Source organism: Dendrobates tinctorius, unplaced genomic scaffold (genome assembly GCF_039654945.1).
Source record: "Dendrobates tinctorius isolate UK_male_01 unplaced genomic scaffold, ASM3965494v1 ptg000232l, whole genome shotgun sequence".
NCBI classification, from domain to species: Eukaryota; Metazoa; Chordata; class Amphibia; order Anura; family Dendrobatidae; genus Dendrobates; species Dendrobates tinctorius.
In genome coordinates, this window is record NW_027361899.1 from 15,736,841 (window position 1) to 15,762,595 (window position 25,755).

The following is a 25,755-nucleotide window of genomic DNA, read 5'->3' on the forward strand; positions in this document are numbered from 1 at the left end:
GAAGTCATTATTTCCCTCTACTCCTCTTTGGTCAGACCTCATCTGGAATATTGTGTCCAGTTTTGGGCACCACATTTTAAAAAAGACATCAACAAACTGGAGCAAGTTCAGAAAAGAGCGACCAGAATGGTGACCGGTCTGCAAACCCTGTCTTATGAGGAAAGGTTGCAGGATTTGGGAATGTTTAGTTTGCAAAAGAGAAGACTGAAAGGAGACTTAATAGCTGTCTACAAATATCTAAAGGGCTGTCTGTTATGAACGAGTCACCGTAGGAGGCAGACACAAAAATAGAAGCTACGTCCAGAAAACCAGAGAAGTTGGCAACTATCAGATTGCAGACCCATGAACCTATCAACACAACTAGCAGTAGCCGTGGGGGGTTCCTATGGAGCCCTAGACCCCTCGATCACAGCCAGAAAGCTAAATAGCCTAAAGACAGAAAAGGAAATCTAAACTGCCCTAGAGCAGACCCCAAAGTAAAAGGCAGCCCCCAACATATAATGACGGTGAAGCAAGATGAAAAAACACTCACACAGATAGAAAGATAGGCTGAGAAAACGATGGGGCCCAAGCTAACTAAACAGGACAGGAAAGGAAGGTTGCTGTCTGCAATCTGCCAAAACCCTATCAAAGACATAAGCCAACAGAATGATATGGAAAAAGACTCTGAAGCAGCTAGGCTTCAAAAACTATATCAGCACTCAGGTATTTTCTGAAGACAGAGCTAAAGGAATTCAGCTCACCCCAGCAGGGAATGGCAGAAATCCAGAAAAACAAAGCAAAACAAAGTCAAAGCACAAATGCAAAAAGCAGAGCAGAAAACTTAGCTTGAGAAGAGCAGGAATTCAGACTGGTCTCCAAGAATCCCTCAGAGAAATCACCCGCAGGGCAGAAGGGCGTCGGCAGCCTTATATCCAGTCAGTAACTCCACTCAGCCAGTCATCATCATTAGGCTCAGGTGCTTGATAATCAGGCTCACTACCTTTCTTTACCAGAAGAGGGAGTTCATCGGGCCTCAGTGGTGAAGGGGAAAATGAACTCACAACAGTACCTCCCCCTTGAGGAGGGGTCACCGAACCCTCAACCACGCCACCAGGGCGATCAGGGTGAGCCCGATGAAAGGCACGCACCAATCTTTTAGCATGAATATCAGAGGCAGAGACCCAGGAATTATCCTCCTGACAATAACCCTTCCACTTAACCAAATACTGGAGTCTCCGTCTAGCCAGACGGGAATCCAGTACTTTCTCTACCTCATATTCCATGTTACCTTCAACCAATACAGGGTCTGGAGGTGCCACCCCCGGAATAACAGGTTCAACAAACCTCTTCAACCAAGACTTATGGAACACATTATGGATTTTAAATGTGACAGGAAGAGCCAAACGAAAAGAGACCGGATTAATAATCTCCAAAATCTTGTAAGGTCCAATAAATCTAGGCTTAAACTTAGGAGAAGCCACCTTCATAGCAATATTTTTTGATGATAACCACACCATATCACCAACCATAAACTGGGGACCAATGGTCCTATGTCGGTTGGAAAACCGCTGGGCCTTTTCCTGGGAGAGAGAAAACTTATCCACCACTTGGTCCCAGATCTGGTGCATTCTCTCCACCACAGTGTCAACACCTGGGCAGGCAGAATGCTCCACCTGCCCTGAAAAAATCGAGGATGAAACCCGAAGTTACAAAAAAAAGGTGACATCAAAGTGGCAGAACTAGCTCTATTATTTAAAGCAAATTCGGCCAAGGGCAAAAATGAAACCCAATCATCCTGATCAACAGAAATAAAACATCTCAAATATGACTCCAAGGTCTGGTTTGTTCTCTCTGTCTGCCCATTGGTCTGAGGGTGAAAAGCAGAGGAGAAGGACAACTGAATTCCCAGCTTGGAACAGAAAGTTCTCCAAAATCTAGACACAAACTGGACTCCTCTGTCAGATACAATGTTCTCAGGAATCCCGTGCAAGCGAACCACCTGTTGCAAAAACAGGGGCACCAACTCACAGGAAGACGGCAACTTAGGGAGTGGTACAAGATGAACCATCTTAGAGAACCTATCACAAATCACCCAAATAACAGTCATCCTTTGAGAGACAGGCATATCAGAGATGAAATCCATTGAAATATGGGTCCATGGCCGCTTGGGGACAGGCAAAGGCATCAACAACCCACTAGAGCGAGAACACAATTTAGACTGGGAGCACGTCCCACAGGACTGCACAAAATTCCTGACATCACGAGACAAGGAGGGCCACCAAAAAGACCGACTCACCAGATCTCTAGTACCAAAAATACCTGGATGACCAGCCAAAGCAGAGCAATGAACTTCAGACATCACTCTCTTCTTCCACTGGTCAGGAACATACAACTTTCCACTGGGACAATGCTCAGGTTTGTCCTCCTGGAACTCTTCCAGAGCACGTCTCAAATCAGGCGAGATGGCAGAAAGAACTACCCCTTCGCCTAAGATGGTAGCAGGCTTGGTCACCACAGGAGAATCAGCAAAGAAGCTCCTAGAGAGGGCGTCTACCTTGACATTCTTAGTTCCAGGAAGAAAAGAAGCCACAAAATCAAAACGTGTAAAAAACAAGGCCCACCTAGCCTGTCTAGGGTTCAAGCGCTTAGCCGACTCTAGGTAAATCAAATTCTTGTGGTCAGTGAGGACCACGACTTGATGCTTAGCTCCCTCCAACCAATTTCTCCACTCCTCAAATGCCCATTTCATGGCTAACAGTTCCCGATTCCCCACATCATAGTTACGTTCAGATGGAGAGAACTTTCGGGAAAAGAAAGCACAGGGATTCATTTTAGATGTTACAGGATCCTTTTGGGACAAAACAGCTCCTGCACCAATCTCAGAAGCATCCACCTCTACCTGGAACGGAAGTGAGACATCAGGTTGCCGCAAAACCGGGGCGGAGGTGTATCATCGCTTCAGCTCCTGAAAGGAAGAAACAGCCTCCGGAGACCAATTTAACACATCAGCACCCTTCTTAGTCAAATCAGTCAATGGCTTGGCAATACTAGAAAATTTTGCTATAAATTTCCGATAAAAATTAGCAAAACCCAAAAACTTCTGGAGGGCCTTCAAAGAAGTGGGCTGAACCCAATCGTAAATGGCCTGTACCTTGGCCGGGTCCATTTCAATAGTTGATGGAGACAAAATAAATCCCAAAAAAGAAATCCTGTGTTAGGGTCGGCGGAACGCACCAGATATAAATAATAGGAGGCGCGTTCGCCGCCCGGGGTCCACCGTGCGGTAGGTGAGAAGACCGCTGCTGGACAATGGCAGATACGCTAGGAGTGCGATACAGCGCTCGGGTTAACGTCACCCGAGAGCCTGAGGGCGGACTCTGTTGAGTCACAGAGACGCCTGAATATACAATAGACGTGAAGGCTGAAGGAGGGTGAAGCGGAATCGTGAGAAGAAGAGCGACCACCTGGCCTGACGGGAATTCAGGCGTTGGGCCGTCTGTAGATAGACCAGGTTTTTATGGTCCGTGTATACCAGAAAGGGAAACCGGGCTCCCTCCAGGAGATGTCTCCATTCAGAGAAGGCCAACTTCATGGCTAGCAGCTCCCTGTCGCCGATGGAGTAATTTTTCTCCGCCGGTGAGAAGGTCTTGGAATAGAAGAAGCAGGGGTGCTTGCGACCTTGAGCATCCTTTTGATAAAGGACTGCTCCAGCACCGACGGAAGAAGCGTCTACCTCAAGGATAAACGGCTTATCCACATCGGGACGATGTAATATGGGAGCGCCAGCAAAATGTGATTTTATAGCCGAGAAGGCCTTGGAGACATGTTCTGACCAAGCATTGGGGTTAGCTCCTTTCTTGGTGAGAGCAACCAAAGGAGCCACCAGTGTGGAAAAGTGTGGTATGAACTGGCGGTAGTAATTTACGAACCCCAAAAAGCGCTGCACCGCTTTGAGGGAATGGGGTTCCTGCCAGTCCATTACCGCCTGTAGTTTGGCAGGATCCATGGCCAGCCCCTGGGCCGAGATGATATGGCCCAGGAACGGCAAGGACTCCTGCTCAAACTGGCACTTCTCCAGCTTGGCAAATAACGAGTTCGCCCGCAGACGGTCAAAGACCCTGCAGACGTCTCTCCGGTGGGTGGTCAAATCTGGCGAAAAGATGAGTATGTCATCCAGATAGACCACCACCGAGGTAGAGAGCATGTCGCGGAAGACGTCGTTGACAAAATCTTGGAAGACAGCTGACGCATTACAAAGACCAAAGGGCATAACCAGGTATTCGTAATGGCCATCCCTGGTATTAAAAGCTGTCTTCCATTCGTCTCCCTCGCGAATGCGGATCAGGTTGTATGCACCCCGCAGATCTAATTTAGTAAAGATCCGGGCCCCCCGCAACCTGTCAAATAACTCCAAGATCAACGGTAGGGGGTATTTGTTTTTAACCGTGATGGCATTGAGACCTTGGTAGTCGATGCAGGGGCGTAGCTCTCCGTTCTTCTTCTGTACGAAGAAGAACCCGGCACCAGCTGGTGACACCGATTTTCTGATGAAACCCCTAGCCAGGTTCTCCCGGATATACTGGGACATAGCCTCCGTCTCAGGGAGTGATAAGGGGTAAACACAGCCTCGGGGAGGCTCTGTGCCTGGCAGGAGATCAATCGGGCAATCATAGGAACGGTGCGGTCCGCGTACTGGTGGTAGGGTTTGGGGAGCGCGGAGAGATCCGCAGGCAGTTCTGTGGAAGCCACCTGAACGCTGCCCCTCAGGCACCTTCCCTCACAGTCCTTGCCCCAGCCCAGTATCCTCCCCGAAGCCTAGTCAATATGAGGGGAGTGGCAACGAAGCCAGGGAACTCCGAGGAGCACCTGATCGATGCCATTGGGCATAATTAGCAGGGACAGAGTCTCCTGGTGTGAGGGTGAAATAGAGAGTCCGAGTGGGACTGTCTGATGGGTCACCTGAGATGGTAACGGTGCCCCATTTACCACCCTGATGGTCAGAGGTTGGGAGAGTAACACCAGAGGGATAGCGTGTCTCTGGGCAAAAGTCGAGGACATAAAGATCCCCTCGGCCCCGGAATCCAGGGTGACCTCTGCCTCCCAGGAGGAGGACCCACTATCTAATGTACCCCGGAACACCGGTTTGGGTGAAAAGGGTCCCACCTTGGACTGACCACCACCTACGGCTACTGAACGTGGTCGTCTTTTCGGCCGCTGAGGGCATGTGCCAGCCGAGTGGCCGAACTGTCGGCACTGATAACAGCGCACAGAGCTCCGCATCGGACGTGACTTAATGCCGATGCGAGACACCTCCATAGGCTCAGAGGCAGGGAGCTCCTGTGCGGGATATATCAGCGGCTCAGTAAAGGTGGGAGCCAAATTAACCCTGCGTCTGGATTGTGCTCTTTCCAACCCGCGCTCCGTGAAGCGGAGGTCAATGCGGGTGGAAACGGCGATCAACTCCTCCAGACTGGTGGGAATTTCCCTAGTAGCTAGAGCATCTTTTACGTGCTCAGCCAGGCCTCTCCAAAACACCGGGACCAACACTTTGTCCGGCCACTCTAACTCGGAAGCCAGTGTCCGAAACTGGACAGCATGATGGCTAACCGAAAGTGACCCTTGTGTTAAGGATAAGAGTTGGAGAGCCGTATCGTGTGTGACCCGTGGTCCCAAGAAGACTTGCTTCAGAGCCGCGAGGAACTGAGCAGCCCCCTGTACAACGGGATCATCACGTTCCCACAATGGCGTGGCCCCCTGTAGTGCCCGGCCAGACAACAGAGAGACAATAAATCCCACCTTAGCCCGCTCCATAGGAAACCGTGCAGCCAGCAACTCCAGCTGAATGGAGCACTGACTAACGAATCCCCTACAGGAGGCACTATCACCCGAAAACTTATCGGGGAGTGGGAGGCGAGACATTGTCGGCAGGGGCAAAAGTGTGGGCGCAAGTGAGACAGCCTCAGCGACTGTCTGAGCAGCAGCCAGCGCAGCATTCGCAGCTGAGTTGGTGCTCTCAATAGCCGCCAACCTGCTCTCCAGCTGCCGAATGTAGCGCTGCAGCTGCTGCACGTCTGCCATTGCCAGCCAGACCCTGGCGCTAGTGTAATGTTAGGGTCGGCGGAACGCACCAGATATAAATAATAGGAGGCGCGTTCGCCGCCCGGGGTCCACCGTGCGGTAGGTGAGAAGACCGCTGCTGGACAATGGCAGATACGCTAGGAGTGCGATACAGCGCTCGGGTTAACGTCACCCGAGAGCCTGAGGGCGGACTCTGTTGAGTCACAGAGACGCCTGAATATACAATAGACGTGAAGGCTGAACCTGTTAGCTGCACAGGTCAGCCGACGTGTGGCGTCGCAGCCGCGAACACCAAAAGCTGCTGCTACTGCAGCGCGACCGTAACTGAAGCCGCTAAGCGACGGTGCCGGAGGAGCCGGGCGCCAACGGACGCTAGTGTAGGTGAGGAAGGCTCAGTGGCGTGTAGCTTGCCACAATCTGGAGCTGACTAACCCAACATACTGTCACCATTCGTAATATCCAAGGGAAGGGGTTTCATAATAAGTCAGTCACCAGTCCATGCATCCATCACCATACACACACAGCATAATATGCTACACTAGCGCATGGCCGAGCCGCCATGCGGGCTTTTTATAGCCATGCGCTTCCGGGACCTTCCAGTACTATAGGAAGGACCAATCAGATCCGACATAGGACCTGCACATGTGACCCCTGCTCTCCACTGAGAGGACAAGTTGCGGGCATGCCCAGTAGCACGGCACGAGGACTTAGCCTCAGGAGCAGTTCCCTGCAAAGCAGGTTGCGCTACCATTGCTGCACCAGAGGTGGCAGCAACATCCAGGCTCACAGAACGAGTCTGCGGGGAATGCCTGGTTCGCCGAGATTGCTGAGCAGGAGTCCGAGCAGTCGGAGGAGAATGGGAGACCGCAGGATGTCTGGCTCTGGATTCCCGCTGTGCAGTGCCAGGAATCCGACGCCTAACATTCTGTACTCCAAAAAGGCATTTAGATCCTTTGACATACAGGGAATTCTCCCTCAAGATCCGGAACACAGTCCGAATATGTTCCACATGAGAATCCCTATCCTTGGAGAAGATCAAAATATCATCCAGATAGATAATCAAAAATTTATTGACAAAATCTCGGAAAATATCGTTCATGAAGCACTGGAAGACAGAAGGGGCATTAGTGAGCCCAAAAGGCATCACCAGGTACTCAAAATGTCCCTCCGGAGTATTAAACGCCATCTTCCATTCATCCCCATGCTTAATGCGAATAAGATTATACGCCCCCCTGAGGTCAAGCTTGGTAAACCAGCAAGCACCTTTAACTCTAGAGAATTGATCAGAAATCAGGGGTAACGGATACTGATATTTAACAGTAATTTTGTTGAGGGCACGAGGATGGTCTAATATGACCCTTCTCCAACGCCTCCTTAATATAGGATCGCATAGACTCGTGCTCGGGTACAGATAAATTGAAGAGCCGACCCTTGGGGAATTTACACCCCGGGCTCAGTTCAATTGCACAGTCATAACTCCTATGAGGAGGCAGAGACGCAGACTCATTCTCACTAAATACATCATAAAAGTCCGCCAAATAATCAGGAACATCATGCGACTGAGGAGAGGTGGAAAACACCGGAGCCTCACTAAAGGCACACCGACAACCCCAACTCACAACAGACACAGATTTCCAATCCAGAACTGGATTATGAATTTGTAACCAGGGAAACCCCAGAACAATGGTATCATGCAGATTATGCAACACCAAAAATCTGCAATTTTCTTGATGGTCTGGGGCGACCCGCATTACCACCTGGGTCCAAAACTGAGGTTTATTTTTCGCCAAAGGAGTAGCATCAATCCCCCTCAAAGGGATAGGCGTCTGCAGAGGTGTCATCGGAAATCCACAACGTTTAGCAAAATCCAAGTCCATTAGGTTTAGGGCTGCTTCCGAATCCACAAAAGCCTTGGCGGAAAATGTGGACAGGGAGCAGATCAGAGTAATAGCCAGAAGAAACTTAGGTTGAACACCACCAACAGAAAACGTATGTTCAAATCGTTTATCTCGTTTAGGACAGACAGAAATAATATGCGAGGCATCTCCACAGAAAAAACACAACTTATTACGCCTTCTGAACTCCTGACGCTGCTCTCTGGACAAAACTCTATCACATTGCATAGGTTCAGACATTTGTTCAACAGGTGGCAACACCTCTCGTGCAGTTTTGCGTTCGCGCAAACGCCGATCAACCTGAATGGCTAATGACATAGAATCGTCAAGACCAGAGGGAACAGGAAATCCCACCATAGTATCTTTTACGGCTTCTGACAAACCCTTCCGAAAGAGAGCAGCCAAGGCATTATCATTCCAGGTAGTAAGTACCGCCCACTTTCGGAATTTTTGACAGTACAATTCTGCAGAATCTCGACCCTGGTTCAATGCCAGCAGGGTCCTTTCAGCCTGATCAATGGCATTAGGTTCGTCATACAACAACCCAAAGGCTTGAAAGAATGCGTTCACATTAGTCAGAATAGGATCATCTGGTTTCAAAGAAAACGCCCAATCCTGGGGATCGCCACGCAGCAAAGAGATGACAATTTTAACCTGCTGTGCAGAGCTCCCTGACGAGTTAGGCTTCAAGGCAAAAAATAATTTACAATTATTTTTGAAATTCAAAAATTTAGACCGATCCCCAAAAAATACATCAGGTGTAGGAATTTTGGGTTCAGCAGCATGTGAATGAGCAAGGTAGGTGGAAATTCCCCGCACTTCCGCAGCGAGCTGCTCCACACGATCAGACAATTGCTTTATCTCCATTGAGAGAAAAAAAAATTCCCCCTACGGCCTCAGAGATATAGAGGAAAAAATATACACACTTTTTTTTTTCTTTTTTTTTTTTTTTTACAATTCTTTCCTGCTATTGAGTACCCTAGGATCTGCGGTATTGCGGGTGATTCTGTTATGACCGAGTCACCGTAGGAGGCAGACACAAAAATAGAAGCTACGTCCAGAAAACCAGAGAAGTTGGCAACTATCAGATTGCAGACCCCTGAACCTATCAACACAACTAGCAGTAGCCGTGGGGGGTTCCTACGGTGCCCTAGACCCCTCGATCATAGCCGGAGAGCTAAATAGCCTAAAGACAGAAAAGGAAATCTAAACTGCCCCAGAGCAGACCCCAAAGTAAAAGGCAGCCCCCAACATATAATGACGGTGAAGCAAGAAGAAAGAACACTCACACAGATAGAAAGATAGGCTGAGCAAACGATGGGGCCCAAGCTAACTAAACAGGACAGGAAAGGAAGGTTGCTGTCTGCAATCTGCCAAAACCCTATCAAAGACATAAGCCAACAGGCTGATATGGAAAAAGACCCTGAAGCAGCTAGGCTTCAAAAACTATATCAGCACTCAGGTATTTTCTGAAGACAGAGCTAAAGGAATTCAGCTCACCCCAGCAGGGAATGGCAGAAATCCAGAAAAACAAAGCAAAACAAAGTCAAAGCACAAATGCAAAAAGCAGAGCAGAAAACTTAGCTTTAGAAGAGCAGGAATTCAGACTGGTCTCCAAGAATCCCTCAGAGAAATCACCCGCAGGGCAGAAGGGCGTCGGCAGCCTTATATCCAGTCAGTAACTCCACTCAGCCAGTCATCATCATTAGGCTCAGGTGCTTGATAATCAGGCTCACTACCTTTCTTTACCAGAAGAGGGAGTTCATCGGGCCTCAGTGGTGAAGGGGAAAATGAACTCACAACAGCTGTCACATTGTAGAAGGATCAACTTTATTCTCATTTGCACAAGGAAAGACTAGAAGCAATGGGATGAAACTGAATGGGAGGAGACACAGATTAGATATTAGAAAAAACTTTTTGACAGTTAGAGTGATCAATGAGTGGAACAGGCTGCCACGAGAAGTGGTGAGTTCTCCTTCAATGGAAGTCTTCAAACAGAGGCTGGACAGACATCTGACTGGGATGATTTAGCGAATCCTGCTTTGAGCAGGGGGTTGGACCAGATGGCCCAGGAGGTCCCTTCCAACTCTACGATTCTATGATTCGATGATTCAGAGTGAACCCAAAATGGCGGCGGCGGCTTTTATAGTGCATCATGACATCATTTCAGCAGCCAATCACAGCCATGCCATTAGTTAACATGCCTACATGCCTAACAGGATGTGCCCACACTTCTGAGGATTCCTCATTGGCTGAATCAAATCAAACTGGCTCATAGCATTATGGGACCTTCCGATTCTGGTATTCAATATGCAAAAAGTATCGGAACTCAGTATCGGAATTCCGATACCGCGAATATCGGCCGATACCCGATATTTGCGGTATCGGAATGCTCAACACTACACACAGGTGGATTATATTGATCATCATTAGTCATTTAGGACAACATTGGATCATTCAGAGATCCACAATGAACTTCTGGAGTGAGTTTGCTGCACTGAAAGTAATGGGGCCGAATAATATTGCACGCCCCACTTTTCAGATTTTCAATATCCACAAAATTTCTTAAATAACCAATAAATTTCATTCAACTTCACATTTGTGTCCCACTTGTTGTTGATTCTTCACCAAAAATTTACATTTGGTATCTTTATGTTTGAAGCATGTTATGTGGGAAAAGGATGAAAAGTTCCAGGGGGCTGAATACTTTCGCGAGGCACTGTATAAATTACAGACAGTTATTATGCAGGTGAGGGAAGTTTATTTTACCTTGCACATATTCAGACGTTTCCATAGGCGGCCAAATTCGTTCAGACTGAGTCTTCCATTAGCATTCAGCTAAGATTTCGTTAAGTGCCATATTTCTTGCGTCCACCTGATGGCGCTGTAACATCGGAGAACGATCTTTACCTTTTAGTTTCCTCTTTGTACCATCACGGTCCCTACAATTCCATTTTGTTTTCACATACGTTTGCTCTTTTCCTTAGATTGCAGTCACACACAGGGGTCGCAGTGAATCTTCTGCTACTGTAAACTAATGAATAAAAAGCAACCGCTTCACTCTTCCCGAAGAGGTTCTGCAGCAGCTGGAGACCAATGTATCATGTTTTCTAGCACACACCACAGATGAAGCCGAATATTTGAGGGAGACAGGGGCGCTCCATGTGATTTGTGAATCTCTATTAATAGGGAGTGCAGTTTTCTACTCCAATGATAAATGCGAGGAAAGACTGCGGTGCCAAAGTAAATCCTCGTGGCCAGGAAACATGACCGCTCACTGCTTCATAGCGTAAAAGGACCTATGGAGAAGACGGTGCTGTTCCCAAAAGCTAGAGCCTTATATGCGCCTCATCCATCAATGAAGCAGCCAGCAATCAATGAAGAACCCTAGACCACCAGGGAAACAGCCATTTACTCCTCTTTCCTAGGCCACAAAAAAGGCATCCATTAACCCTTCCACTATCCTTGACCACCAAGGAAGCATTAACCACTCCTGTACCCTAGACCAGGAGTGAGCCAGATGTGGCTTGTGGAACCCAATTTGCACATGTCTGCCCTAGACCACCAGGGAACAGTCATTATACCATCCACAACCCTCAACCACTGGGTTATAAATCACTAACCCTTCTATTTCCTTATGGACGCAGTCATTAACCTATTTACTAAACGATACTATCTGCCGTTACTATTGGCCATGCCTATCAGTGTTCTACACGCACTATATGGCGGTATAACACCTCACCAGGTGTAGTACATCCGCTGTCCAGTACATCTTTTTTAACAAGTGTGAATATATCCTGTCGCAAAGTAGAAAAGAATCAATCCTACAACCCTCCGGACAGAACAAATCCTTTATTCTGGGTGTTGGAGAGCAGCTTCTATTAGTCACTGTATGGCGGTATTATTTATTGAAGAAGGCAGAATTACATTCTCTGGAAATAACTGGGCTACAGTAAAAGATACATCCATCAGCATTAGGATCCCTCGGCATGAGTCCAGGCTGAATTCTCCTTTGTCGGCTATGAAGGTTTGATCTGTCAACGAGGAGGGAAGAAGAATGATCACGTCGTACACATTAAAGCTAAACTGAAATATGAAACATGACTGCTTGCAGGAGAAGATATTTTAACTGGCTGGAGAGGAAGAGTCCAAAATCATCATCATCGTGAAGGCAAATTTCAGCTCTGAAGCTTGCAGAATAGTGTATGCAGCTCTGGAGCTCTGGAGTATAAAACAGGTCTGCAGAGGGATAGAGGAAAGTCTGGGGTGTTGGGGCATAAGATCCTGTTTTCATCCATTCCCAGAAATCATTTGTGCAATTGTAAAGCATTTACTAGAGGTGGAAACAATCAGCAAGTTGTCCTAAGGTGTGGTCCTTTAAAATGGGCGTTTCATATATTGGAAGGGGTGTGGCCAATAATCCATGCACCAGAGAAATCAGTAGATCACAGACTGACCTGTAATAACCACATCATTGAGCAGCATCTGCAGGTGCTCCGCGTACATCTCTGAAGTCTAGGAAAAATTCAAGAGATATTCACATTTAATTGATACAACTTCGTCTTTAAATATCTGCACCAATGATTATTACAGCAAAAGTATCATCATCCAATAATTTCCATCTACCTTGAGTTATCTGAAGTAGGAGTTTCTGGTAGGAGCTTTTTTTTTTTTTTTTGCCCCCATGACAACTCTTCCTGTCCCTGCTATATGGTATTGTAATTCAGTGATATTATAGGGTCCTTAGAGCTCACAACAACCAATCAGAATCCAGCAGATGGCTGTTTAGCATAAAGTAAGAAACAAGATACCTGATTGGTTAATTAATCTTAATGCTATCATATAACATAGAGGTGGGAAGTGTTATCTTAGGGACAACAGGCGCAAAATCTCCATATATATTTCAAGTTGGTCAGACTTGAAGATTCCTGTTCACCAGAGGAAATATGTGAATGAGATACTTTATATAATCAGTGCTTTGTGTGTGTAGCTTACTGTACATGTATTTTACTGGTAAATAAAGATATTTCTGAAAAAAATGGCACGTGGTCCACCCAAAATTTTATTAACCAGCAGAAGGAAAGTGGACAGCTGGAGGCAGGAGATTATAGCCTGGAAAGGGGATAATAGCAATAGAGCCTCCCAGGCTATTAATATCAGCTCACAGCTGTATACTTAGCCTTTACTGGTTATTAAAATGTGGGACTCCCTCCAAAAAAATGAAGTGGGGTCATCCCTATTTTTAATAACCAGCAAAGACTATGCAGACAGCTAGGCTGATATTAACAGCTTAGGAAGGGACCATGGGTATTGGCCCCCTCCCAAACTAAAAACACCAGCTCTCAGCCACCCCAGAAATGGTGCATCCATAAGATTCGCCAAATCTGGCACTTAGCCTCGGCTCTTCCCACTTGCCCTGGTGCAGAGGCAAGTGAGTTTGATGTCGCTTTTGTATTAGCAACTGACATCAAGCCCAGGGGTTAGTAATTTAGAGCTGTCTATAAGATGCTCCCATTACTAACCTCATATTCATATTGTAAATAAACAACACCTAGAATAATAACAGACTCCTTTATTCAATTAAAATTAACCAATCAACATCAGAGTGATCGCAATGGGAAAAGTTCTAACAGCGCTCACGCTGACATCATTAAGATGAGCTGAGTTCGTTGACTCTGAACTCGGATGACCTCTCTGACAGCACCGCAAGCATGAGAACTTTCTCACGCTCACAGTGACCTCAGTTAGGTGAAAGGAGTTAATTAGATATGAACTCTGCTCACCTTCATCATGTCACCACGAGTCACTGAGCTGCCCAAGTACGCAAAGCTCAGTGTCTGTGCTGGATATCAGGCGGTGTAGTCGCAACATGCAACAATTCAGCCTGCCATCTAGATGTAGCAGGGCTAGACGTGTTGGGGGACAAATGGATTATTTTCTTCCAGTCGGGGTGGTGAGGAATTTGGTTGTTTATTTTTTTAACCCTATTACAGGGGACATTGGCTTCAGTGGATTGGGTGTTGAGATGAGTATAAGTGTTTTTGGTTCATTTTAATTCAATCAAGGAGTCTGTGTTATTATTTCAAATAAAATTCTTTATTCTTGCTGTGTTTTATATACAATATGACTATGGGATTAGAAGTGGATAGGTGTCTTACAGATGCCCCTCCATTACTAACCCCTGGGCTTGATGTCATTTGACAATACAAAGGTGACATCAACTTCAATACCATCACTCTACTTTCTACCGCATCAGGGCAAGTGGGAAGAGCAAGGCTAAATGCCAGATTTGGCGCATCTGTATTCTATCTATTCTATCTTGTCATGCTATGATTTTACCGTACGCGGCAGATAAAATGTGGAGTCTTCAAGGACACGAGCGTGTAAAAATTGGACGGCACTTGCATGGACCAAGTGCCGTGCCATTTTTTTTTTTATCACCCCCATTGACTTACATTCGCGAGTCTCATCCGAGATACCATGCCAATCGCAGCATGCTGCCCGATCTGAGCTGAGAAAAAAATCTGAAGATGAGTCATGTTGCACCATTGTCCATTTTTCTCGCAGATGAGTATGAGCCCTAAGTTGTCAATCATGAAGTGCATGGAGCCCCCCGCCATTGTAAGCAGGAAGCTGGAAGATAGAGGAGTGGTTCACTCCTGAAGAGTAATTTGCGTAATTCTTAAATCCCTGATTAAAAAAAAAAATAATTTTTGAGCAATTTTTTGTTTAATTAACAAGAGATCTGCTTGCTGTCAGAGACTGGAAACATTCTTGGTTTACATGCAAAGGCTGAAAACTGATCTGGTTGCCAACACAATTATTGGGCCAAACAGGAGCCACTACTCCTGTGTGCACCCCAACAACGAAGAAGGTGGACCCAAAAATAATATAAATCACCTGATTTGCATAACGGGCAAAAATATCATCGTAGTTGCCGTCTTGATATCTTTTTAAAACAGCCTGTACATGAGGAAGAAAAAATAAGTATTAAGAGAAAATATTTTACTTGCAGTTTCTATGAATAAAGTCAACAAGTGGCCATCAATAACGGTGGTTCCTATCATTATTACTGCAGGGAAGTCCTGAAAAATGTCTTTCCTCCTACATAAAGCAGAGATGTCCCTATGTTGCTGTAGCGCTGTAAAAGAGCAGACAGTTCCTCAAATATGAGAATAGAGAAGGAGGTGTGGTCCAAGGATGCTCCTCCCCTGAGGAACTGTTCTGGAGTTGAAAGCTGAGGTTTGATGCAAAACGATTTCTCCAGTTCTGTGTTTATATCATCCCTATCCTCAGCCTATGATTTATATTGTCAGTGTGTGAATACAATAAACATTTCTGCCTGCAGGTTTAATTACTTTTTTTTTAATGTCTTTGTGAATATATTATTTTGTATATGATTGGATTTCTGCCACATGTGTACATGGGACCTTCAGAAGGTCAAATAATATATAAACTTTCTGTCAACGTTAATGAATAATTACGGAAAATGTAATTAATATTTAATTAATGCCATGGGAAGAGCATAGATGTCGGAGTGACCTCATATAATTACCTGAACCTCCATCATGTGTATGCAGCTCACTGCTAATGTATCAGACAGGAGAGAAATACAGGAATGTGACAGACAAAATAATAGAATAGATACAGTGGCGGAAAAAGAATCCCACGGGCTTCAGTGCAAAATTTGGACCTTGGCCACCACCACTATGTTGGTCATATACAGTCATATGTAAAAGTTTGGGCACCCCTATTAATGTTAACCTTTTTTCTTTATAACAATTTTGGTTTTTGCAACAGGTATTTCAGTTTCATATATCTAATAACTGATGGACTCAGTTATATTTCTGGATTCAAATGAGGTTTATTGTACTAACAGAAAATGTGCAATCTGCATTTAAACAAAATTTGACCGGTGCAAAAGTATGTGCACCCTTATCATTTTCTTGATTTGAACACTCCTAACTACTTTTTACTGACTTCCTGAAGCACTAAATTGGCTTTGTAACCTCATTGAGCTTTGAACTTCATAGCCAGGTGTATCAAATCATGAGAAAAGGTATTTAAGGTGGCCACTTGCAAGTAGTTCTCCTATTAGATTCTCCTATGAAGAGTGGCATCATGGGCTCCTCAAAACAACTCTCAAATGATCTGAAAACAAAGATTATTCAACATAGCTTTTCAGGGGAAGGATACAAAAAGTTGTCTCAGAGATTTAACCAGTCAGTTTCCACTGTGAGGAACATAGTAAGGAAATGGAAGAACACAGGTACAGTTCTTGTTAAGCCCAGAAGTGGCGGGCCAAGAAAAATATCAGAAAGGCAGAGAAGAAGAATGGTGAGAACAGTCAAGGACAATCCACAGACCACCTCCAAAGACCTGCAGCATCATCTTGCTGCAGATGGTGTCACTGTGCATCGGTCAACAATACAGCGCATGCATAACGCCTTTTTGTATGACCAAACAACTCAATCTTTGTTTCATCAGTTCACAGGACCTTCTTCCAAAATGTAACTGGCTTGTCCAAATGTGCTTTTGCAGACCTCAGGCGACTCTGTTTGTGGCGTGCTTGCAGAAACGGCTTCTTTGGCATCACTCTCCCATACAGCTTCTCCTTGTGCAAAGTGCGCTGTATTGTTGACCGATGCACAGTGACACCATCTGCAGCAAGATGATGCTGCAGGTCTTTGGAGGTGGTCTGTGGATTGTCCTTGACTGTTCTCACCATTCTTCTTCTCTGCCTTTCTGATATTTTTCTTGGCCTGCCACTTCTGGGCTTAACAAGAACTGTACCTGTGTTCTTCCATTTCCTTACTATGTTCCTCACAGTGGAAACTGACTGGTTAAATCTCTGAGACAACTTTTTGTATCCTTCCCCTGAAAAGCTATGTTGAATAATCTTTGTTTTCAGATCATTTGAGAGTTGTTTTGAGGAGCCCATGATGCCACTCTTCATAGGAGAATCAAATAGGAGAACTACTTGCAAGTGGCCACTTTAAATACCTTTTCTCATGATTTGATACACCTGGCTATGAAGTTCAAAGCTCAATGAGGTTACAAAACCAATTTAGTGCTTCAGGAAGTCAGTAAAAAGTAGTTAGGAGTGTTCAAATCAAGAAAATGATAAGGGTGCCCATACTTTTGCACCGGTCAAATTTTGTTTAAATGCAGATTGCACATTTTCTGTTAGTACAATAAACCTCCTTTGAATCCAGAAATATAACTGAGTCCATCAGTTATTAGATATATGAAACTTAAATACCTGTTGCAAAAACCAAAATTGTTATAAAGAAAAAAGGTTAACATTAATAGGGGTGCCCAAACTTTTACATATGACTGTATATGGGCCCTTGTAGCATCCTAGATACTATAAAGACAAATGGGTTTACCCCTCCATGTAATAACTTCTCCATTCAGTCACCTTCCTGTAATAGTTTTTCCTGTACTGGCCCCTTTGTGTAATAATGTCCTCCATCAAAGGCCTCTTCCTAGTAAAATTTCCCCCATCCTAGGCTCTTTCCTGCTATAATGTCCTCAGTCCTGGGTTCTTTCCTGGTATAATGTCCCCATCCTGTGCCTCTTCTTGGTATAATATCCCCTGTCCTTGGCCCCTTACTGTAATAATGTTCTCCATCTTGGCCCATTACTTTAACAATGTCCCTCATCCTGGTATAATGTCCCCCATCCCGGACCCCTTCCTGGTATAATGACCGCCATCCTGTTATAATGACCCCTGGGATATTTAAGGCATATTTGGCAACAAAATGGGTGACAGATTGATAAAAGCAATAAGTTAGACAGACAGTCATGTACCTTTTGATTTTGAGTGTTTAGGCTGAGCCTCGAGCCAAAGTCACTGGAAGAGAAATAAATCCAAACGTTACATTAAGAAAAAAAAAAAGAAAATTGTTACACCCAGACATTACTGAATCTTTACATTTCTTAATATAAAATATTTGCATCTCTAAAATATACTGCATAACGGTGCAGATGCAAGAAATGATCATTTAATCCACAGCTCTGATCAGTGCCTTAACTCTGCCTCCTGTCTCAGGTTGCTGACCTGTCACTCCCCCATACTTTACACTTCAGCTCTACTTTATAAATATTGTCAGATACTTGAACAGGAGAGTCTACTGGAGTTATAGGACAAGTCTTATATGGGAACCTTAGTAAACCCTTACCTTAGCATAGGATCGTTGGGATACATTGGTGCTTGGTTTTCATTTCTTTGGACTTTTTTGCTGTTTTCAGATCTAATTTGAAGTTACAGACTGATTATTTTATAGATAGAAAATGTGTGAAAAACATAAATCCTTCAAATGCAGAATCTAACATCAATGTCCGGTGTAGGGAAGTCTTGGTGTTGCTGTCTGGTCACTTTATGCATTAATTTGCTACTATTTCCCAAACTTCTTTACTGTCATAGCACTGAGAAAGGATCTGTTGCTACAAGTCGCTTCTCATCTACTCTGCAGCCACAACTAGGGGGGAGCTCCCTGTATACTGAGATACATGATAAGATCCTGCCTGCAGTCACCAATAGGGGGAGCTCCCTGTATACAGAGATACATGATAAGATCCTGTCTGCAGCCACCACTAGAGGGAGCTCCCTGTATACAGAGATACATGATAAGATCCTGTCTGCAGTCACCACTAGGTGGAGCTCCCTGTATACAGAGATACATGATAAGATCCTGTCTGCAGCCACCACTAGGGGGAGCTCCCTATATACAGAGATACATGATAAGCTCCTGTCTGCAGTCACCAATAGGGGGAGCTCCCTGTATACAGAGATACATGATAAGATCCCGCTTGCAGCCACCACCAGGTGGAGCTCCCTGTATACAGAGATACATGATAAGATCCTGTCTGCAGTCACCAACAGGGGGAGCTCCCCGTATACAGAGATACATGATAAGATCCCGTCTGCAGCCACCACCAGGTGGAGCTCCCTGTATACAGAGATACATGATAAGATTCTGTCTGCAGCCACCACTAGGGGGAGCTCCCTGTATACAGAGATACATAAGATCCTGTCTGCAGTCACCACTAGGGGGAGCACCCTGTATACAGAGATACATGATAAGATCCTGTCTGCAGCCACCACAAGGGAGAGCTCCCTGTATACAGAGATACATGATAAGATCCTGTCTGCAGCCACCACTAGGGGGAGCTCCCTGTATACAGAGATACATGATAAGATTCTGTCTGCAGCCACCACTAGGGGGAGCCTCCTGCATATATATTTATTACAAACCTTAATGTGCGCTATACATATTTATATGCAGTGTGCTCCCCCTAGAGGTGGCTGCAAAATGAAGAAAATATATATATTTTAAGTGTTGTTACTAGTTCTTATGTTTTCAATGGTTGTGTAAAGATAAGACACTCTGTGTACTTACAGAAGTGCCTGGGTGCTACATTTATTAAGAAATCATCATAATCCATGTAAATGGATAAATCCTATTAGGGAGCTCTAATTACAATGAAATTACACTTTGGAAGGTAAGCCGGAGCGTCTCTGTACACCGTAAGCATTAATTAGTGAGCTATCTGATACTTACTGTGATGAGGAGCTGCTGGAGCGGAGTTCTCGATTCCTTTCACTTGGCGAAGATTCAGGGGCTGGATTTCTCCAAACATAACATACATTTAATACTATAGACAAGGGATTAATAAGCCACTACCTATACGGGAAACTTTTAACACTTTTTTAGAAGCAAAAGTATAAAAAAGCGCAAGTGGGTCCATGACCAACTTAAGATGAAATCGTCAAGAGAAGACACGAATGACTAAACTGATCCTGAGAAGTCCCAACTTATCGCAGTAGCAGTTACTGTACAGGCTGAAAGAGTTGAAGGAAACAGAAGAAGAGAATGAACGGCACCAGGATTGATGGAGGCAATCGCAGAGATGAAGGTAGACAAAGAAAAGCACACAAGGAGGATGGATACTATCGAAATCTGAAAGAGAAGAACAGAGAATCTAAAGGAGAAGAACTGCCCCTCCACCATTGAGGAGAGCCAAGGTCAAGTTCTTGTCCCCCAAAGTCTAATGAGATGGGCCAACATTGACAACACTTCAATCTCCAAAGGCCAAAGAGGTCACATTATCTACCTCTAAATTTTGTAGACTCTTAGATATTGTCTAAAGTGTAACGTCACTTTTGGCACAAGAGAAGTCAGAAGATTTCATTGATGGCACAAATTCTCTACTCAGAAGAAAGACCAAAGTGAGATTCTCTGATGATCTGTGCAATAGATTTTTTTCTTTAGACTTTTTGAAACACTTTTGTAAAATTTCCTGCATCAAATTTGCATGAGACTAATCCAATTCAGCCCTGGCCAGATCTTATATAACCAAGGTTTTCCATTAATTTTAACAAGTCATTAAACGTTTCATTGCAGAATACTGTATCTTTCATTGATCTTTCTTTGAAAAGCAAAATAAAAAGCAAAGATTATTACTCAGCAATCTGCGAAGTCTTCATGAAGATTCTAAGCAAGAACTCCGACTCTTGTCCCTTGTTTTGGGTGAAGGGTAGAATGACGTAGATCCCCGGTGGAACCATGAAAGATCTGGTAACTTCTCTGCCTCGTTCCAGTTCTGAGTTGATGGTGTTTGTTACGTGCTGCCGGGAATATTTTTGTTGTGTCCCATTTTTAACGCCCTACAGGATCATAAAACACAATTGTAAAATATTAGGAATAAGATGGCAGTCTATGTAAAATAGATGTATGACATGGTGAAGTCGATATTTTGTGACCGAGGTGAAATGCAAGAAATGTGGCCGCTGTTTTGGAAAAAGGTTAGTAGCCACTTCCCAAAATGCAGATGATGGAAACTTACATATCTTGCGTACGAGAATGTAAAAGTAGGAAATAAATATTTCCCTTTGCCAAATTGCGTCCTGGTTCTGATTGGGAAATTCCTTCTATTTATTCATAAACTATAATTTCATCCATGTAAAATATCTTTCCATGGTTGTATGACCTAACTGACGCAGACTTAAACCCATCACTGAAGTAGGAGTTGCCCCAGGCATTGGTGCCTCATGGTGTGGCCGAGGTCACACAACACAACACTCAGTAGATAGAATGCTCCATTACAGAATTTGCAGTTACCGCTTTCCACAATGATCAGAATCTGACATATACCACAATTTCTTTTTTCAAGGAAACATTGCACAACTGATGAATATTTCCCGGACTTTCTTGCTGTACAGTGATCATCTCCATATCGGTAATTGTTATCGATGGTGCTCAGCTGTGAGTCAATAATAAAAAAGCTGTGGCCAATCAAAAAATAAACAAATTGCTGGAGAGAAAAATGCTGAGTTTAATCCACTATATATAAAAAAGCACATTGTTCCCCTTATTAAATTTCCGCTACCATGTACCATTCATGAACAGGATGACATGACATCCAGTGCCGATCAGGTCAGATCACAAGGGATGACACAGCAGAGGCATTCAAAACCTTAGGCTGGTTTCACACTTGCGATTTTTTGCGCTAAAAAAGCTTGCTTTTTTCCCCCTATACTTTACATGGGTGCGCATGCACATGCGTTTGTACACTTTTGTATGCGCATGCGTTTTTTTGTAGTGTGCGCTCGGGCGCACAAAATGCATCCTGTTGCATTTTGTGTGCATCCGACTTGTCCCCAAAAAATGCATCGCACGAAATGCGTTTTTTTTCACCCAACCACCCATTATAGTCTATGGGTGCGCTGACATGCGCACGTCAGCGCAAAAAAATGCATGCTTGATGCGTTTTTTAAGTGCATCTGTACTGCACAAGGTGCGCAGCGCAAAAAACCACAAGTGTGAAAGTAGCCTTAGCCAGATTCGCTAATCTGTTCTTTATCTTGTGGTCGGTTAGTATCATAATTTCTGTGTATTCTTGATAAAAATGAAAAATCTTCTGGAGTTAGAATTTGCCAGATAAACAGAATTTTTCTAGGAAATTTGTCTTGCTCCGAATCGATTTTCCAACAATTAAAAGAACTCAAAAGATTCCAAATGCCATGACAAGACGTGTATGTGATTCAAATTTAGAAGCGATATAACCAAACTGATCAGACAAGCAGCTTCCTCCCTGGACCTGCCTCACAGATACAGTGACTCTCCTGCCTCACAGATACAGTGACTCTCCTGCCTCACAGAGACAGTGACTCTCCTGCCTCACAGAGACAGTGACTCTCCTGCCTCACAGAGACAGTGACTCTCCTGCCTCACAGAGACAGTGACTCTCCTGCCTCACAGACACAGTGACTCTCCTGCCTCACAGACACAGTGACTCTCCTGCCTCACAGACACAGTGACTCTCCTGCCTCACAGAGACAGTGACTCTCCTGCCTCACAGATACAGTGACTCTCCTGCCTCACAGATACAGTGACTCTCCTGCCTCACAGATACAGTGACTCTCCTGCCTCACAGATACAGTGACTCTCCTCCCTCACAGACACGGTGACTCTCCTGCCTCACAGATACGGTGACTCTCCTGCCTCACAGATACGGTGACTCTCCTCCCTCACAGACACAGTGACTCTCCTGCCTCAGAGACAGTGACTCTCCTGCCTCACAGATACGGTGACTCTCCACCCTCACAGACACAGTGACTCTCCTGCCTCACAGATACGGTGACTCTCCTGCCTCACAGATACAGTGACTCTCCTGCCTCACAGAGACAGTGACTCTCCTGCCTCACAGATACGGTGACTCTCCTGCCTCACGGATACGGTGACTCTCCTGCCTCACAGATACGGTGACTCTCCTGCCTCACAGATACGGTGACTCTCCTCCCTCACAGACACGGTGACTCTCCTGCCTCACAGACACAGTGACTCTCCTGCCTCACAGATACGGTGACTCTCCTGCCTCACAGATACGGTGACTCTCCTCCCTCACAGATACGGTGACTCTCCTGCCTCACAGATACAGTGACTCTCCTGCCTCACAGAGCCAGTGACTCTCCTCCCTCACAGATACGGTGACTCTCCTGCCTCACAGACACTGTGACTCTCCTGCCTCACAGATACGGTGACTCTCCTCCCTCACAGACACGGTGACTCTCCTGCCTCACAGACACAGTGACTCTCCTGCCTCACAGATACAGTGACTCTCCTGCCTCACAGATACAGTGACTCTCCTGCCTCACAGATACAGTGACTCTCCTGCCTCACAGACACAGTGACTCTCCTGCCTCACAGAGACAGTGACTCTCCTGCCTCACAGAGACAGTAACTCTCCTGCCTCACAGAGACAGTGACTCTCCTGCCTCACAGACACAGTGACTCTCCTCCCTCACAGACACAGTGACTCTCCTGCCTGACAGATACAGTGACTCTCCTGCCTCACAGATACGGTGACTGTCCTCCCTCACAGACACGGTGACTCTCCTCCCTCACAGATACAGCGACTCTCCTGCCTCACAGACACAGTGACTCTCCTGCCTCACAGATACAGCGACTCTCCTGCCTCACAGATACAGCGACTCTCCTGCCTCACAGATACAGTGACTCTCCTGCCTCACAGATACAGCGACTCTCCTGCCTCACAGATACAGCGACTCTCCTGCCTCACAGATACAGTGACTCTCCTCCCTCACAGATGCAGTGACTCTCCTGCCTCACAGATACAGCGACTCTCCTGCCTCACAGATACAGCGACTCTCCTGCCTCACAGATACAGCGACTCTCCTCCCTCACAGATACAGTGACTCTCCTGCCACACAGATACAGTGACTCTCCTGCCTCACAGATACAGTGACTCTCCTGTCTCACAAACACAGTGACTTTCCAATCTCACAAACACAGTGACTCCCCAGCCTTACAAACACAATCACTCTCCTGCCTCACAAAGTGACTTTCCTGCCTTACAGTCAGTGATTCTCCTATCTTTCTGCCTGTGAATTAAATGTTTATTATTCGCTTGTCCTCACAGACTAATCTTCTTCACTGCTGTGCTGTTACACTATATCTGCTCAGTTTCTTCAGTGTTTTATGGCTTTTATTCCTTATTGGTATGGCTAAGCTGTGACATCCTCTCACTATTTAGATTAAGTATAACGCAGCTGCTGCATTCTCTGCCTTGGCTTTTATACAAGCTATAATAGAATCATAGAATCGTAGAGTTGGAAGGGACCTCCTGGGCCATCTGGTCCAACCCCCTGCTCAAAGCAGGATTCGCTAAATCATCCCGGTCAGATGTCTGTCCAGCCTCTGTTTGAAGACTTCCATTGAAGGAGAACTCACCACTTCTCGTGGCAGCCTGTTCCACTCATTGATCACTCTAACTGTCAAAAAGTTTTTTCTAATATCTAATCTGTGTCTCCTCCCATTCAGTTTCATCCCATTGCTTCTAGTCTTTCCTTGTGCAAATGAGAATAAAGTTGATCCTTCTACAATGTGACAGCCCTTTAGATATTTGTAGACAGCTATTAAGTCTCCTCTCAGTCTTCTCTTTTGCAAACTAAACATTCCCAAATCCTGCAACCTTTCCTCATAAGACAGGGTTTGCAGACCGGTCACCATTCTGGTCGCTCTTTTCTGAACTTGCTCCAGTTTGTTGATGTCTTTTTTAAAATGTGGTGCCCATAACTGGACACAATATTCCAGATGAGGTCTGACCAAAGAGGAGTAGAGGGAAATAATGACTTCACGTGATCTAGACTGTATGCTTCTGTTAATACATCCTAGAATTGCATTTGCCTTTTTTGCTGCTGCATCACACTGTTGACTCATATTCAGTCTGTGATCTATTAGTATACCCAAGTCTTTTTCACATGTGCTGTCACTTAGCCCTATTCCTCCCATTCTGTATATGCTTTTTTCATTTTTATTGCCCAGATGTAGTACTTTGCATTTCTCCCTGTTAAAAACCATTCTGTTAGTTGCTGCCCACTTCTCCAGTTTATTTAAATCTTTTTGAATCCTCTCTCTCTCTTCTCTAGTATTAGCTATCCCTCCTAGCTTAGTGTCATCAGCAAATTTAATCAGTTTACCCTCAATTCCTTCATCTAAATCGTTGATAAAGATGTTGAACAATACAGGGCCCAGGACAGAGCCCTGTGGAACCCCACTTGAGACATTCTTCCAACTGGATGTGCAGCCATTTACGACCACTCTTTGGGTCCGATCACTAAGCCAGTTATGAATCCACCTAACAGTTGCCTTGTCCATTCCATACTTAGTCATTTTTTCAATAAGGATTGTATGAGAGACTTTGTCAAATGCTTTGCTGAAGTCAAGATATACTATATCTACAGCATTTCCTTGATCCACCCAATCAGTGATACCGTTGTAGAAGGAAATTAAGTTAGTCTGACAAGACTTATTAGTTACAAACCCATGCTGACTCTGTTTAATCAAGATATACTATATCTACAGCATTTCCTTGATCCACCCAATCAGTGATACCGTCATAGAAGGAAATTAAGTTAGTCTGACATGACTTATTAGTTACAAACCCATGCTGACTCTGTTTGATCACTTCATTCTTATCCAGGAATTGACATACATGTTGTTTAATAATTTGTTCAAAGATCTTTCCTGGTATAGAAGTCAGACTCACCGGCCTATAGTTGCCTGGGTCCACCTTCTTCCCCTTTTTGAAGATAGGAACAACATTTGCTCTTCTCCAGTCTTCAGGCACTTCTCCTGTTCTCCAAGAATTTTCAAAGATTATGGAGAGGGGTTCAAAAATTTCTTCTGCTACCTCCTTCAGTACTCTGGGGTGTAATTCATCTGGACCTGGAGACTTGAATTCATTTAGGTTAGCTAAGTGTTTCCTCACT

General features: G+C 45.0%; 1 protein-coding gene across 1 annotated transcript in view; it reads right to left on the reverse strand.

Annotated features, from left to right (window-relative positions):
* The window catches only part of LOC141060083 (calpain-13-like), a 134,437-nt gene that overhangs the window by 22,155 nt on the left and 86,527 nt on the right, over window positions 1-25,755 (reverse strand). The window contains 8 exon segments of the mRNA XM_073556360.1: window positions 10,725-10,793; window positions 11,919-11,989; window positions 12,413-12,470; window positions 14,856-14,918; window positions 17,769-17,811; window positions 18,140-18,211; window positions 19,523-19,591; window positions 20,426-20,628. Of these exon segments, the coding sequence (XP_073412461.1) occupies window positions 10,725-10,793; window positions 11,919-11,989; window positions 12,413-12,470; window positions 14,856-14,918; window positions 17,769-17,811; window positions 18,140-18,211; window positions 19,523-19,591; window positions 20,426-20,628 (648 nt within the window).